Source organism: Morus notabilis, unplaced genomic scaffold (assembly GCF_000414095.1).
Source record: "Morus notabilis unplaced genomic scaffold, ASM41409v2 Scaffold681, whole genome shotgun sequence".
Lineage (NCBI taxonomy): Eukaryota > Viridiplantae > Streptophyta > Magnoliopsida > Rosales > Moraceae > Morus > Morus notabilis.
In genome coordinates this window covers 38275-52724 of record NW_010356641.1, presented here as the reverse complement: position 1 = coordinate 52724, position 14450 = coordinate 38275, and the positions used below count along the sequence as shown (strand labels likewise).

The 14450-nt window shown below is 35.0% G+C and overlaps 3 protein-coding genes across 4 annotated transcripts in view; 2 read left to right on the top strand and 1 right to left on the bottom strand.

Annotated features, from left to right (window-relative positions):
• Positions 1-4: 4 nt before the first annotated feature.
• On the bottom strand, positions 5-1980 carry LOC21386311. The gene is made up of 2 exons (XM_010088371.2): positions 1780-1980; positions 5-559 (listed from the first exon to the last, which is right to left on the bottom strand). Exons 1-2 carry the CDS (start codon positions 1856-1858, stop codon positions 336-338), a joined length of 303 nt encoding a protein of 100 aa, XP_010086673.1. The 5' UTR covers positions 1859-1980; the 3' UTR covers positions 5-335.
• Positions 1981-5840: 3860 nt separating this feature from the next.
• LOC21386309 (28S ribosomal protein S9, mitochondrial) lies at positions 5841-9654 on the top strand. Of its 2 annotated transcripts, XM_010088369.2 has the most exons (4): positions 5844-6485; positions 6862-7302; positions 8926-9006; positions 9445-9654. In XM_010088369.2, the coding sequence occupies exons 1-4, from the start codon at positions 5978-5980 to the stop codon at positions 9534-9536; spliced, it is 1122 nt and encodes a 373-aa protein (XP_010086671.1). In that variant the 5' UTR covers positions 5844-5977; the 3' UTR covers positions 9537-9654. The 2 variants fall into 2 exon arrangements, with proteins under 2 accessions (XP_024023580.1, XP_010086671.1); XM_024167812.1 differs by lacking the exon at positions 9445-9654 and having other exon boundaries at positions 5841-6485; positions 8897-8970.
• Positions 9655-11104: 1450 nt separating this feature from the next.
• Positions 11105-14450, top strand: part of LOC21386308 (probable polygalacturonase At3g15720) — a 7541-nt gene continuing 4195 nt past the window's right edge. Inside the window, exons 1-8 of the mRNA XM_010088368.2 lie at positions 11105-11207; positions 11398-11474; positions 11680-11817; positions 12745-12894; positions 13003-13032; positions 13390-13597; positions 13710-13791; positions 14253-14361. Coding sequence (XP_010086670.2) covers positions 11105-11207; positions 11398-11474; positions 11680-11817; positions 12745-12894; positions 13003-13032; positions 13390-13597; positions 13710-13791; positions 14253-14361 — 897 coding nt within the window. The remainder of the gene's footprint in view (positions 11208-11397; positions 11475-11679; positions 11818-12744; positions 12895-13002; positions 13033-13389; positions 13598-13709; positions 13792-14252; positions 14362-14450) is intronic.

Below are 14450 nucleotides of genomic sequence, written 5' to 3'. Positions count from 1 at the left end.
AACAAAAAGAAAGCATAAAGAAATTTTACTATCGAGCAGTCTAAAAAAAAAAAGAATGTAATTTTGTCACTGCGAAAAATGATGTGCACAAGAGGCATCTCAAATCCACGGGATGTTGATGCTATACCTTTAGAAGAGCATATAGTCTGAAGCCATCATTAAACAATATCTTATTGACTGTCGCGGATTTGGAAACTTAGTTCAATCAAATGCAAAGAGTAAGAACACCAAAATGTATGGGAGCCGCAAACCGCTCAAATCCACAAAATATTCTACTAGAAAGGAATCCGAAAGCCACCCCTATTATTGCAGATGACACAGCATTTTATGAGAAGCTAACCAGATGCAGTCTTCTTTTGCTGAAAAATAACTGCATAAACGGGAACAGCAACACCAATGCTAAAGGCAGTGAAGACGGCAAGAGGCATCTTCACTTTCTGGTACTTCATCCTGTCCAAGTTGTACATGTGTTTGGCGTGTAAGTAGTAAGCCTCATCATGGCCATGTGCATGTCCTTCACCCATCCTTTTCACTCCAGTTGAGTGGAAACCTCTAGTCCCTGTCCAAAGACGAAAATTCCTAACTATAGTAGTGAGTTCACATATCTAGTCTAGTGATTCTAAAAGGATCAATCCATCAAATACACAATACACAAACAGATTACATGACTTTTCGGAGAACAGTTTTCAATTCTAGCTACAAGCAATTCTTATGGAATCCAATCATGCTAAGTTCTAATTTCATAAGAACCAATGACATATTTATATTATACAGAAAAGCAGAACTTTTAAGTACACAAATAGTAAACAAGAACAAAATATCAGATATAACGAGAAACTACAAATGACTGGAATCCATATGCTTTCATCATCTACAGATAGACCATTCGTCATAAATTAGCTTCAACAATGGAAACAGATTGCTTCACCCTTCAAACGATCAACTATAATTGTTATTGATCTCCAAACATTCAATCAAAAAGTAAAAAAAAAAAAGTTGCTCCCCAAACAGCGCAGAAACCCTGCGTAACAAGTTTCCAATGCCAAAAAACATATAATAACAAACGAAACTAACCATAATCCAGAGCACAGTAAACAGCACTATATACTACTTCCAAATCAGTTAACAAGTTTTGTAGCTCTTATGAATTAGAATCAACAATAAAAACACAGGTTCTCTTCTAAATTTTGCATCTTCTACATACGATAATTTTTTAGGGGTATTGTTTCACAACCAAAAGCCCCAATTTTCAAACTCTGACCAATTTTATCCCAATCTTCTACCTCTTATTACGCTATTACAACCCCACAATGTACATATTCCGATAACCAAAACTCCGGAAAATTAAACTCCAAATCCAAAAGATAGCTACACACTAGAAAATTTCTGCGATTTGTTATTCTCATTTTAATCCCCAAAATACCCATTCAAACATGATAAAATTACCCCTTTTCCAAACCCTAATATCTCCAAATGACTCCTAAAAACACAAAATGAAATCTAAACCCTAATCCCACCTAAATTGACCATATGCCAACAGAAATTAAGGAAAAATCACGAAATAAAATTCATTCAACCGCAAGTCAAGAATTCAATCGAATCCAGTCCTCTAGCCAAAGAATAAAAAATAAAAATCGTTCGGTAAAATGGGAAAAATAGAAATGGACAAAAAATCGAAATTGTTCTAAACATGGCATTAGGGCAACCAAAAAAAAGAAAGCATTTTGAACCGAAAGCCGTAAACAAGAAATCGCGAAGGAAATATGAAGTAGGATTGACCTGATTTGGACAATAGAGAAGATTCGGAGGTAGCGAGAAGCTGCTTCGCGACGGATCTGAGACCGTTGTTGAACGCCATGGCCGGTCACTTGTTTTCTTTGATTTGGTTTAAAGCTGGCAGCGATAGCGAGTAAGCGACGGCTGAAGCTCCGTTCTGTTTCTAATTTATGGGAGGTGAAGGAAGAGAAGAGATCAAGAGAAGGGGGGTGTTTTCTGGTGTCGTTTGGTTCATTACCATTTGTGAGTTTTTATTTATCTTTTACATTACTGGACGACATGTCGTTTTTGTTGATAATAAACGACATGTCGTGCAATCTCACTAAACGACAATTGCGTTGTGACAAAAAACGACCTAGCATTTTATTAACATGAACGACAGCTCGTCCCTCATATCCGTTTTTATTTTTAAAAACAAAATAAAAGATAATTAACATTGTTACTACTTTTAATTATGAGTATTATGTTAATAATATTTTTTTTAACTGGGATGAGTGATTCAAACTGCTCACTATATAGTGCAGTCAGATATGGAATCAGGAATTTTGGTTAGGTTTACACCTACAACTACCAAGTATTGTATTACTTTACTCTTTGATTTTCTTTAACAAATTGTTTTTAAAAAATTTTATTTCTTTTAACAATTTTAATCCCTAACACTAAAATTTGCAAATGTTTTTCAAAATTTAATATGGGACAATCACATTCTCCTTACATAATAATTGACATTGAATACAACATATTAGCTTCCATATAATTTTAACAATAAATTTTTTTCAACTTAAGTTTTACTATTACAGTATTTTCATTCATAAAAGTTTAAATTCAATTTTTTTACACTAGTATTTTTCTCTCAGGTATAAAACAAATATATACTTAGAGTAACTTCAAGTCCCATGTATAACTAAGACCATAAATTAAAATGTTATACATTTAATATTAAATATTTATTTTAATAATAAACTACCCTTATGTGGCAAAAAAAATATAATTGGCACATATAATCCTTAACATATTTAAATGGTGATAGTTTTGATTTTTTTTTTATTTTATTATTTTAGCAAAACGGTCCTTAAACTCTTTAAAGAGGTGCAATTAAGACCCTTGTTGCTCAAATGCCCACATATAATCCTTAACATATTTAAATGGTGATAGTTTTGATTTTTTTTTATTTTATTATTTTAGCAAAACGGTCCTTAAACTCTTTAAAGAGGTGCAATTAAGACCCTTGTTGCTCAAATGCATTCCTTTCATTTGCGGTCAGATTCAATTCTTTCCCAAAAACCTTCCAAATCACCCGCCAGCCATCAAGTCCGAAGTTATGCCAAATCTCTCCGTCGAGCCTCCGCCAAGCCATTGCAAGATCATCGCAGCCTCGCCCCGGCCGTCGCATCACGTTCCGCCAATCGTCGAGTCTGTCTAGCCGTCGCGAGATCAGCGTAACCTCGCCCATAACCGTCGTATCTTTCAACTTGATTGTTAATCCCTTTGTGTTCTTTAGGAAAGTTTAGGTTCTTTGATGAGCAATTTGGTGTTTCACGAGAAAAAAGTGGAACTTGTTGGGTCTTATAGGCCATTAAGCATTGATTTTTGTGGGTTGAAGAGATTTTGGTGATGTTTTGGTAGTTCCTCTTTGTGGTTGAATCTCAGTGTCTGGGTTTCTCTCTTTGCTCGTCTAATTTGATGACTTCTTTTTCTTTTTTTTTTTTAAATTCCAATGCCCAGATAGCGAAAAACTTCCTTTAGCTGTGGGAAACTATCAAACGTCCTCAGAGAAATAACTAGAATTGGAAAAACCATCACACTCAATTAAATTACAGCATCAATTTCCCCAATAAAGAATACTTGAAATGTCCCAAATTTCACTGCCCAGAAGAAGAAATCAGATCAAAACAGTGCTTACAACGTCTTTACCAGGCAGAACCCAGAAATCTTTCGCACAAATGCCCCAAAACGAAAGTCAAATCTCATGACAAATAACTCGTAAAAAAAGGAGCAAAAAATCAATCAATTTTCGCCATCTGATCGAATCAATGTGGTATACCCTCAAAAATTGGAGGAAATTGACGAATCAAGGGAGTAAAAAAAAGAAAATTCATCACCTTCCGCGACGGAAAAACAACGGGAAATTGGGAAAACCCACCAACGCAGATGAGAAAAAGATGAACTCTCACGAACCCCAGATGAGTCAACGTCTAATTTCATGATTTGCAAACATATGAGCCCAATTTAGATATGCAACAGGGGCCGGGGTCCGTGGCCGGCCCAGGGCCATCCGACATAGTGACAAGTTGGGTTGATACGACCCGTCACTGTTCAATATACGACTCAGTCTATAAATATTAGTGGGTTGGCTCAACCAACATATATCGGCCTATGGGCCGGTCCGGCACGGCTCATGAAAAATCATAGGTCAGGCCGAGCTTGGGTCAGTCCGTCTAGGCTCATGATGGGCCGGCCTAGCCCAGTCAGTCTAGGCCTATAATAGGCCGGTCCAGTCCAGTTCATCTAGACCCATAATATCTTCATATTTTTCTTATTTTTAGTAATTTTGTAAACATCTTATGTATAATTATCCTGATTGTACTTTTTTTCATTATTAAGGTTTTGTCGTACTAGGTTTTTTTTAGAAAGGTTTTTATTTAATGAGGTAATCGTAAATAAAATATCCATTTTCATATTTCCATTGACTATTCAAACTTATATATTTGTTAACTTGTTTAAAAATTTAAAAATAAAAAGATTAAAAATTGTATGCTTAGATGGGTTGGCCTATCTAAACCCATGATGGGCCAAGATGGACCTCGAGTGGGTAACCCATTCAAGGCTCATGACACGACCCATCTTGGCCCGTGGCACGACCCTGTCAGTCCCGCGTAAAATTGGCTCATGGTGTGGGCTGGGCCGATGTCATTCTTATACGGGCCGGCCCAGCCCGCGTGGGCCTAAGGATAACGAGTCGAGATTGGCCGGGCCAGCCCATTCTTGCATCTCTAGCCCAATTCAACCCAAATATACAATTTTACCATTATACACCTACTCAAAATGTCTGGTGAGGGGTCACGTGTGAATTTCCGCGAGAAAATTGATAGAAATGAACGAAAAGGTCTTAATTGTGCCTATTTAAAAAATTTAGAGGTCATTTTACGAAAAATTAAAAAAAATGGATTAAATTGTCACCATCAAAATAGGTTTAAGATCCCTATTACACCCTATTAAAAAAAAAAAAAAAAAAAAAAAAAAAACCCGTAAAAAGTTAAAATAAACGATAGGATTAATTTTAAAAACTCTCATCAAACTATAACCATTGTAACACTTTGTCCCTAAAATTTTAAAAAGTAACATTCATTCCTTTCGAACTTTGTTCCGTTAATAAGTTTTTTCTTTATGTTATAATGAGTGACGAAATTCGTCATATGTCAGGTATATGACTCATCTGCGAAGGGTATTATCGTAAATTAACTTGCAACAACCCTTTCAAGCGTTAAAGAAAGAAAACTCAAATCTTGAACAACATAAAAATCAAGAAAAAAAGGAAGAACAATGAATCTAATACAAAATCATCAGAGATGAAAGGCTCCAGAAATATTGTAAGAGTTTTATTCGAAATGGTCGTCGGAAGGAGGGGGCAATTGCGATGAAGACGATGACGAAGCTATGATCGTCATTAAATTCTCTGCATAACCAGAAGAAGACGAAAATGAAGAAGAAGCAAAAGCCGTCATTGAAGAGTGAAAGTGAAGGAGTAATATACAATGTTAAAGAGAGAGAGAGAGTTTATGGAAGAGAGAAGAAGTAGAATGGAGGGTAAAGAAGAAAAGAACCCTATAAAAAGTGGTAGAGGGGGAAAGAGAAAGTGAAGATGATGGCTAAAGAAAATATAGTGAATTTTTTTAATAAAAATAAAAAATTAATTAATTATGAGGATATAAATATAATTATATTTTTAATTTTTATTAAATAAATGAGACGTGATAATTTTGTCACTTAATAGAAAAGAAAACTTATTAACGGAAGGAAACGAATGGTATCGCAAAGTGATATCAGGTCCTAGTTGAGAGAGAATTTTTGAAATTAATCTTAAACGATATGTCGTTTTCTAAAGAAAGGTTTTGCTAAAGAACGCCGCAAGGGTTTTACAGGCCGAGGAAGTTGGGCATTTCAATTTCTGATCCTGTGCTTCACCACCACCAACACCACCATGCTCTCCCGTCTTCTGCCCAAACCCTCCCATTTCCGTGCCCTAACCCTAATTTCCTCAAAGCTCCACTCTTATCCCCAACCTCAATCCCAATTCGTTTCCAAAACTCCAACTTTCACTTCCTCTTTCGCCCCGAGATTCTTCTCCTCCGATCGCGGAAGCAACGACGGCGAAAATGGCAGAAATCAATCCGACGGCGGCGTCTGGAACCTTTCTCAGGATACCGACGGCAACTTCGAACCTTTCTTCGGCGCCGAAAACTCTGGAAATGCCGCTACGATGACGAGGCTCGACGGCGGCGATGAGTGGCCGACGGCGGAGGGATACAAGCCCTGGAATTTAGCGGAGGAGGAGAGAAGCGACCTGTTTGATATTGGGGAAGTTGCGAGAGATGATGGTGAGAGTGAGGCTAGTAGTTTGGAAAAGCAAAGAGAGAATGAGATTGCCAAAGCCGAGGAGGCGAAGAGGCTTGAGAAAGAGGAACAAGTGCTCACTGCCATACTCAAAGGTTAATTCCCAGATTTAATTTCCATTTTTTTTTTCAAGTATATTGGATATTGGACGATGACGATTAAACCTTTACATGCTATGAAAGAACAAAAGTTATTATCTTTTGTCTTGTGTCTGTGAATTTTGTTTTCCAACAATCGTCTTGTGAGTTGGCGGACGTTAGCTGAAAGCATTGGAAATGAGACATGAGAAGACTTTTTATTGATTTTATTTTTCTTCAAGTATTATTTTCTGAAATTAAAGGTTCATATATGTAATTGAATCAATTATGTTATTGATGGGTATTAGTTAAAGTCTCTTATATTCAATGTGAGAACTTTCTAGTGATCAATGATTAAGTAGACTGTCGTACTGATTTGACGTGCTAATATTAGGTCCGAATCGAGCATTTGGCGATCTTATTGCTTCATCCGGGATCACGGATGAAATGATTGATAGCCTGATTGCGCTGAAGGACTTGGAAGGAGTGGCCGGGTTGCCCCCTTTAGCTGAAATAGAGGAATTACGGTACGAGAAAAGTTTGAGGAAATCTCAACGAGCGGAGATAGAGCGCCAGAAGGAGGAGGAATTTGCCAAAGCTAGGGTGAGAAAAGTGGATGATAAGGGAAGAGCTTATGCGACAGGAAGAAGGAAATGCAGTGTAGCCCGCGTCTGGATTCAACCTGGTGATGGAAAATTCATAATTAACGATAAAGATTTTGATGTATATTTTCCGATACTCGATCACCGTGCTGCTCTGCTTCGGCCTTTCTCTGATACAAAAACATTGGGGCTTTGGGACGTCAATTGTACTGTTAAAGGAGGTGGTACCACAGGTAAGTCTATCTGCTTGTAGTTCAGCTCTTAACTCTACCATGGTTCACTTGCTTAATTACCTTCTCCCATTAGCAAATATGATTTTACCTATGAGAAGAGAGACCTAAGCTCTGCAATTAGGGAGCAAAAGATTGGCATCATTTCTTGGTCAGGCTATTTTTTGACTGGTTTGGGTCCTTTGGGGGCCTCTCATTATGCCATTATAATCGAGAGAAAATTGCAGAATTTATCCTTGCGAGTGCATGAGTATGGATTTTTACCCCTCATTCTTAATTAATGTCCTTTTGCTAGTATAATTATTTGACTAAAAAGATTATTAATCAAGAGTAGGGTAAAAATCATGACCCATGCACTTAAGGGGCATTTGTCTCCTTTCCCCCATTATGGAGCGTACCACGCTATTTTGCTCATGTAGTACACCCGTCCAATGAAGAGATAACATTTGGACATTTTATTTATATCGGTTTTTATATTTGTGTTTTTTTTCTTAACGTACATTGCATTAATTATTGAGTCAAAATGACCCTAATTATTCTGTTAAACTCTCTTATTCTAATTAATTAATTTTTAATAATTAATTTTTATTTTTAAAATAGTATTATACGTTTTGATTTTTAATACGACTTTTGCTATTCCATCATGTAGAGGATATTATACGTCTTCTATGTATCGGCTGCAAGTTTTACCATAAAAGTTAAAAACTACGCTTGCTAAATTATTATATGTGATTTACATTTTCATTTTTTCCTGTTTGCACATTATGTGTTATGAGAAATTAGAGGATGTACAAACAAAAGAAATAGGAATAAATTTTTCATTGGTTGCATTAAAGTTCAGCATGGATACTTTCAGACTCCAATCTTTACATACTTCAAAGGTGGATAGTATACGAACTTCAAACCCCGAGGGGTTGGATGGAGTCGTTGTGGGCTCCTCCTTGGGCTCTCACTAAGCTGCGGCCCCCCAACCTCAAAGGGTGCTTACCGATTAAAAAAAAAAAAAAAGTATACAAACTTCAAGCGTTGTTTTTAAATTTTCTTGTAAACTTTAAAGATATTAACCCTTGCAGTGCTGATACATATACGATATAGCAAGAGTCGTAGTAAAAAGCAAAATGAATATATTTTTTTTAAAAGGCAAAACGAATAATACTATTTTAGAAACAAAAAAATATATTTATTTAAAATTAATTAATTAGTATAAGAGAATTAAGTAGCTTAATTTTGGTGGTTTTAACTCAACAATTAATGCAATGCACATTAAGAAAGAAAAACACAACTATAAAAAGTTGATATAAACAAAATGTCAAAAGTTATCTCTTCATTAGATGGATGTACCACATAAGCAAAACCACATAAGCAAAATAACGTGGTACACCCGATCCAGTGAATAATTACTTAGTCAGGAAAGCCAAGTTGGGAAGAACTTGCTTACATGTTAGTTTGGCTTGTAGGCTTCAGATTAGATCCAATTGTTAATGTAACGGGCGCCCTTGTGTGTTTGTGTTTTGTTCCCGTTTGTGAATCCAGTGCTGATTAAATTGTATGAGTTTTAAGTTGTCCTGAAAGGCTCTTGCCCCTCCTTTTTTTGAAGATGAAAAAAATCATCACGTTTAATTCCAGGTCAAGTTGGAGCAATTCTTTTAGGGATCAGCAGGGCTTTGCAAAACTGGGAACCAGACCTCCGTCCTCCACTAAGAGCAGGTATATTCGTGGCCCCTGTCTGATATGTTATCAGCCTGCGTTGCGTGTTACCTAGAAAAAAAGGGGTATTGAAGTGGACGTTTGATTCGTGGATTTAGAATTATGATTCAGAACCACTCGTTTTACGTGTGTTTTTTGTGAGAGAAAAACACTGTAGAGAATCATGAATTATGATTCAGAATCAGGAATGAATATAGAAAACAAACATCCTGAGATTTAGTTTGATTTCGATTCTTTATGGTTAGATTGAATTGAGATTTAATAAGAGGACATTAGGAATTCAATGAGGCTTGAAACAAATAGAAATTGAAGACGCCTTGTTTTACGGTTGAAAAGTTGATTGTTCTGCACTCCGTAGGGACTAGGGAAATATGTGTATTCTATTTTTGAATGTGTTTTTGCTTGAGCATTCTCTAAACCAATTCATTCTCTTAACAGCTGGTTTCTTGACGAGGGACCCACGTATGGTTGAAAGGAAAAAACCAGGCAAAGCGAAAGCAAGAAAGAGCTTCCAATGGGTCAAGCGTTGATCAGTTGCTACGACTTTTGTATTTCTGTCCGAGCAGTTTTGTATGGAACTTCAGTTTTGCCTCAATGGCAATGCATCTCTTAATGCACTCATCAAATTGGGCGGAAGTGATTATTTCTTATTTATGCTCAAAAGTTCTATAATTGAATACAACAGTTCACATAAGCATCAATGTATCATTATCATTCTTAAATTGTTTAATCATGCCGATTCCTTTTCTTTTGGCGCCTTGATTTGGTGACATTTAAAAAAAAAAAAGGCTTAATTAGTAATAACCAATTAATGGCTTGATTTAAAAAAAAAAAATTGTGAGTGTGTTATTCGTATCAAAGAGAAAGGAAAAGTGATGATTTTCTTTCTCATCCAATAATGTATTTATTTATAAAATCATAATAAGTATTAGTGGGCTCTATATAATATAGGAAATGAGAAAAGGAAATGTTAATTCTTGCCCTCTTGATATTGATTCTATGTTAAAGAGAATAAATTCATATTTATTTATCTACCCTTAATAACTATATAATTTATTTAATTGTGTAAAAAGATCTTTTAGTGATTTATTGATAATTATTACTATTCCAAATTTTAGTAAACACTAGAAAGAATGCGATTGTTTGCTATTACATATCTAATAATCAATTAAATACTTGAAAGAGAAACAATTATCTTAATTTCTCTTATTCTATTGCCTTTTCAATTATATTTTTTTATGGTTTGGTTGTTCACCTTTGCAATTAATCAAGTCAGCAATTGACTTTGGTCTACTTGTGGAATAAAGAGACGGAATTGAAGCATTACTGAAGGAGTTGTAAACATCTATAACTTTCCCTTTGCTAATAAAAAAAAAAGAAAAGAAAATAGAGAGAGAGAGAGAGAGAGAGAGAGAGAGAGCTCTCTGCCGTGATCAAAACCCAGTATGCGACGTGTAGGTGTTAATGTTGGTTTCTTCAACATTTTGAATTATCGCGGTCTTGCTAATGTTAGTTCCTTCGATATTGTTGCTTAATGAAATCTAAGGCGGCTTTAGTAATAAGCGTGCCACGATTATGACCTCATTTAATTCAAGGATCACACCTATATCTGCCTTATAAATTTTATTGCTTTTGTAGAAGCTTCGTTCTAGTTGACTTCTCACAAACTGTAATCCCATCCAAATATTTCTTTCTATATGATACATCTCCTTATGAAAGATCGTAAAAGCATGTAATCTGATGCATTTATAAGTGACTGAGACAATCTAATATAAGTTGCTCTTAATTCCTAGAGATTCATCGGACAAAACCTTTACACCCACAGTTTTATGGTGGTCTTAATGTATATTGCAACTAAAAAAAGTAGGAACCTGGTTTTCTCTTGCTATTGAGTCCACATATTAATACCAAGTGCGCAAAATAGAAAAATGGAAACTAATCCGGATTTGACATAGATATCTAAGTCATTCTCACTAGAAAGAAGTTCAGGCCAGTTTTATAGATACTGTGATCAAAACGGATCTTTATGACCATAAAATAAAAATGAAAGACAACTGAAAAAGAAAAAAAATCAACCTTAGTTAAACACCACTTGTATATGTACAGGAAATGGAAGAGAGGAGGCCATCCAATTCCATATAACAATCCCTTACAAATCATAACTCTTTTTGCTGTTGGTTCTGATCTGGTTTACACCAATGGTGAGAAATCTATATACGGCCCTTTCACTATTTCTACTGACCTTGTATTCTTTTGATTTTCATTCCTATGAACATTGTATGTATATTGTATGTATATACTATAACACTATTATTGTCAAATTCTTCTGCATGCAGGACGTGAGAAGCTTCTTTCTTGGGTTTATTGTCATTGCTTACTCATGTTGTTTAGGCATTGGATATAGCCAAGACATTTACAACGTGCAAGATTTTGGTGCCACAGGGAATGGCCAAAACGATGACTCCCAAGTAGTTTTTCAGCACGACCGTTTTTTTTTTTTTTTTTGAAATAATTACATAAAATGTTTACTTTAACATACTTATGTCCAAAAATGTAATAATTTTATTTATTTATTTGTTTATGTGCATGGGAATTATCGAGTAAAATATGTGACACAAATTACCGATTACTAATACTTGTTAAATTCTGCACGTACGTATATGTTAAAAAAAGGCATTCTTAAAGGCTTGGAACTCTGCGTGTGGAACGAACAAAGGCACACCAATTATTCGAGTCCCAAAGGGGCAGACATATTTGCTCAACCCTCTTACATTCAACGGCCCTTGTAAGTCCGACAGCATTCGAATTCAGGTAAATATTTATGAAGATATCTAGAGAGGTGTTTTTCCCTATCATGATGCGCGATTTTTTTTTTTTTTTTCATTTGTCATTTCCGCACTATTTTTCCTGTCATAAAGTTGATTGTCGTTTTGGTTATAATATTGTCGTCTTTTTTAGTAAGCTGATTTGGCAATTAGGTCGTTAGCACTAATAGAATTAGTAGAGGGAAAATTGAAAGTCTGATTAGCCAATGTGTTCGTACGGATTAATTTGGTGTCTCAAATGGTGTCTTCACCATTCATATTTTATCAATGTCATTAAATAGACTCAAACATTAAAGCATTAAAAGATTAGTCAAAAAGCGTTTTAAATTTTTTTCAAATTATTTAAATGATGTGGCATTCTATGGTTTATTAGACACCTTTGAGACACAAAAATTGAACAGAAAATCTAAGATAATGTGTAAATAGGCGGTGAGAGATAGAAATCATGGCATTCACTTCTAAACTAAGCACCGCACCTCCAGTTTCTTAGAGCTGACTTGTAATTGTAAGATTTTCTTTGATATTTGTCTGTAAATCATAAGAAAGAGATCAATGAGGAAGGGCCTCATGACAGATGAAAAGGAAGAAAGAAATACTGCTGGTGCTTTTTCATGTAGGTGGTAACACCGAACAACATAAATCCTTGTTTGTTCATTTCTTGCAACAGAGATTTGAGTTTCATATCCTTGGTGACAAATTCTTTGTTACCATAGTTCTTTTTTTTTTTTTTTTTTTTTTTTTTGGGGAAATTGAGGATTTTGTATAACATCTCATAGGCAAGGGTTAAAGGATTTTGGGATAACTGCATCTCTTATTTTATTATTTGTTTATTTTTTTTGCTGCTTGTGATTATTCTATCTTGATTAATTAATTTAGTACTCCTTTTATTATTATTATTTTTTTGGGTGGCTAGATCGACGGGAACATTGTGGCACCACAAACTCTTGCTGGATGGAAAGCAGGGTGCCAATATGGAAGATGGCTGCATTTCGTACAAGTGAACAATCTAGTCATTAGTGGAACAGGAACATTTGACGGTCGCGGCTCAATGTGGTGGAGAAAGGTAAAAAATGTGCAACTAACACATAATTTTTGCCATTAATGATTTAATTAGATTAGTACTTTTCCTTCAAGAAAAAATTACTAAGATCTTTTTATTTTCCCCGTGCAGGCAACTTATCCAGGCTGCAAAGCACCTACGGTAAGTAGTGGAAGTTTCTATAATTGTCATTATATTTAATATGATAAGAACTCCTCTACTACATGGCAATAATTTTCGTTCACAAAACTAACGATATATATCGGAATGCCTTTGAAGTTTTATCACAATAGAGAATGACATAATTAAATTATAGTGTTTATACGATCTCTAATTTGTTATCGCATTGACGGTCTCTATGATAAAAACACATCATGTCAATTAAATTTACTAAACACTAAAGATGTTTAAGCAATAAAATGAGGTGTAAAAATATGATCGGTGCATACGATAGCCGAATTGAACTCGACCTTATACGTTGATATTAACGTGAATATTGAAAAATAATGTATGTGGCAGGGTCTACGATTCTACCGTTGTGACAATCTTCAACTGAAGGGATTCACTTCAGTAAACAGCCCAAACAAACACATTGTCTTTCAGAGCTGCCGTAATGTGTTTGTTGACCACCTTCATATACGCGCACCTAGCACCAGTCCAAACACTGATGGCATTGTCATCTCTGGTTCTTCCCAAATTGGCATATCTGAATCTTTTATCGGAACTGGTATTCTTTTTTCTTTTTCTTTTTTTTTTTTTCCATTCAATAGTTACTTGAAAATACAACATTCATTGTTAACATTAGCAGTTATATTAATTAACAAACATTTACTCTACAGGTGACGACTGTATTTCTATTAAGAGTGGCTCGTCCTACATCAACATAACTCATGTAACATGTGGTCCAGGTCATGGAATTAGGTATAACATTTATATGTGTACATGTATAAGTTAATTACATTTTTAAACAAATTTTTTTAAAAAAATTAAGATAATTTTGAACACATGCAACTTATTGTCATTAGTACCCGTTTATTCTTAATCAATTGTCTGCATAGAGACTGAAATTATGCCTCTTATCGATCTTGCCGAACACAATTTAGGCGTATGTAACTTTAAACTATGTGAATACTAATTAATGAAAAGCATAAATCATGTTCATTTCACACCTATGGTTCCAATAAATTATAAATGACAGTGCGATACATTTTTCCCAAAAAAAAAAAAAAAAAAGCTTGACCAATATGGTCTCACAAGTAGTATCTCTGTATATTGAGTTCAATTATTATTATTATTATTTTTTTGCTGGAAAAAATATCTGAGTTCAATTATTATCTAATGGCTTCGAATTCTCTGCACTCGTCACTGCATGAGCTGTATAGCATTGGAAGTTTAGGAATTGGTGGAGGCAATCACACAGTGGAAGAAGTGCACGTTCGGAATTGCAGCTTCAGAGGAACTACAAATGGTGCCAGAATCAAGACATGGAAGGTAATAAGAATTGGTTATAACCACAACATGATCTCTCCACTAAAAAATAAAAAAAAAACACAATTTTCTGATTTTTTTTTTTTTTTTTT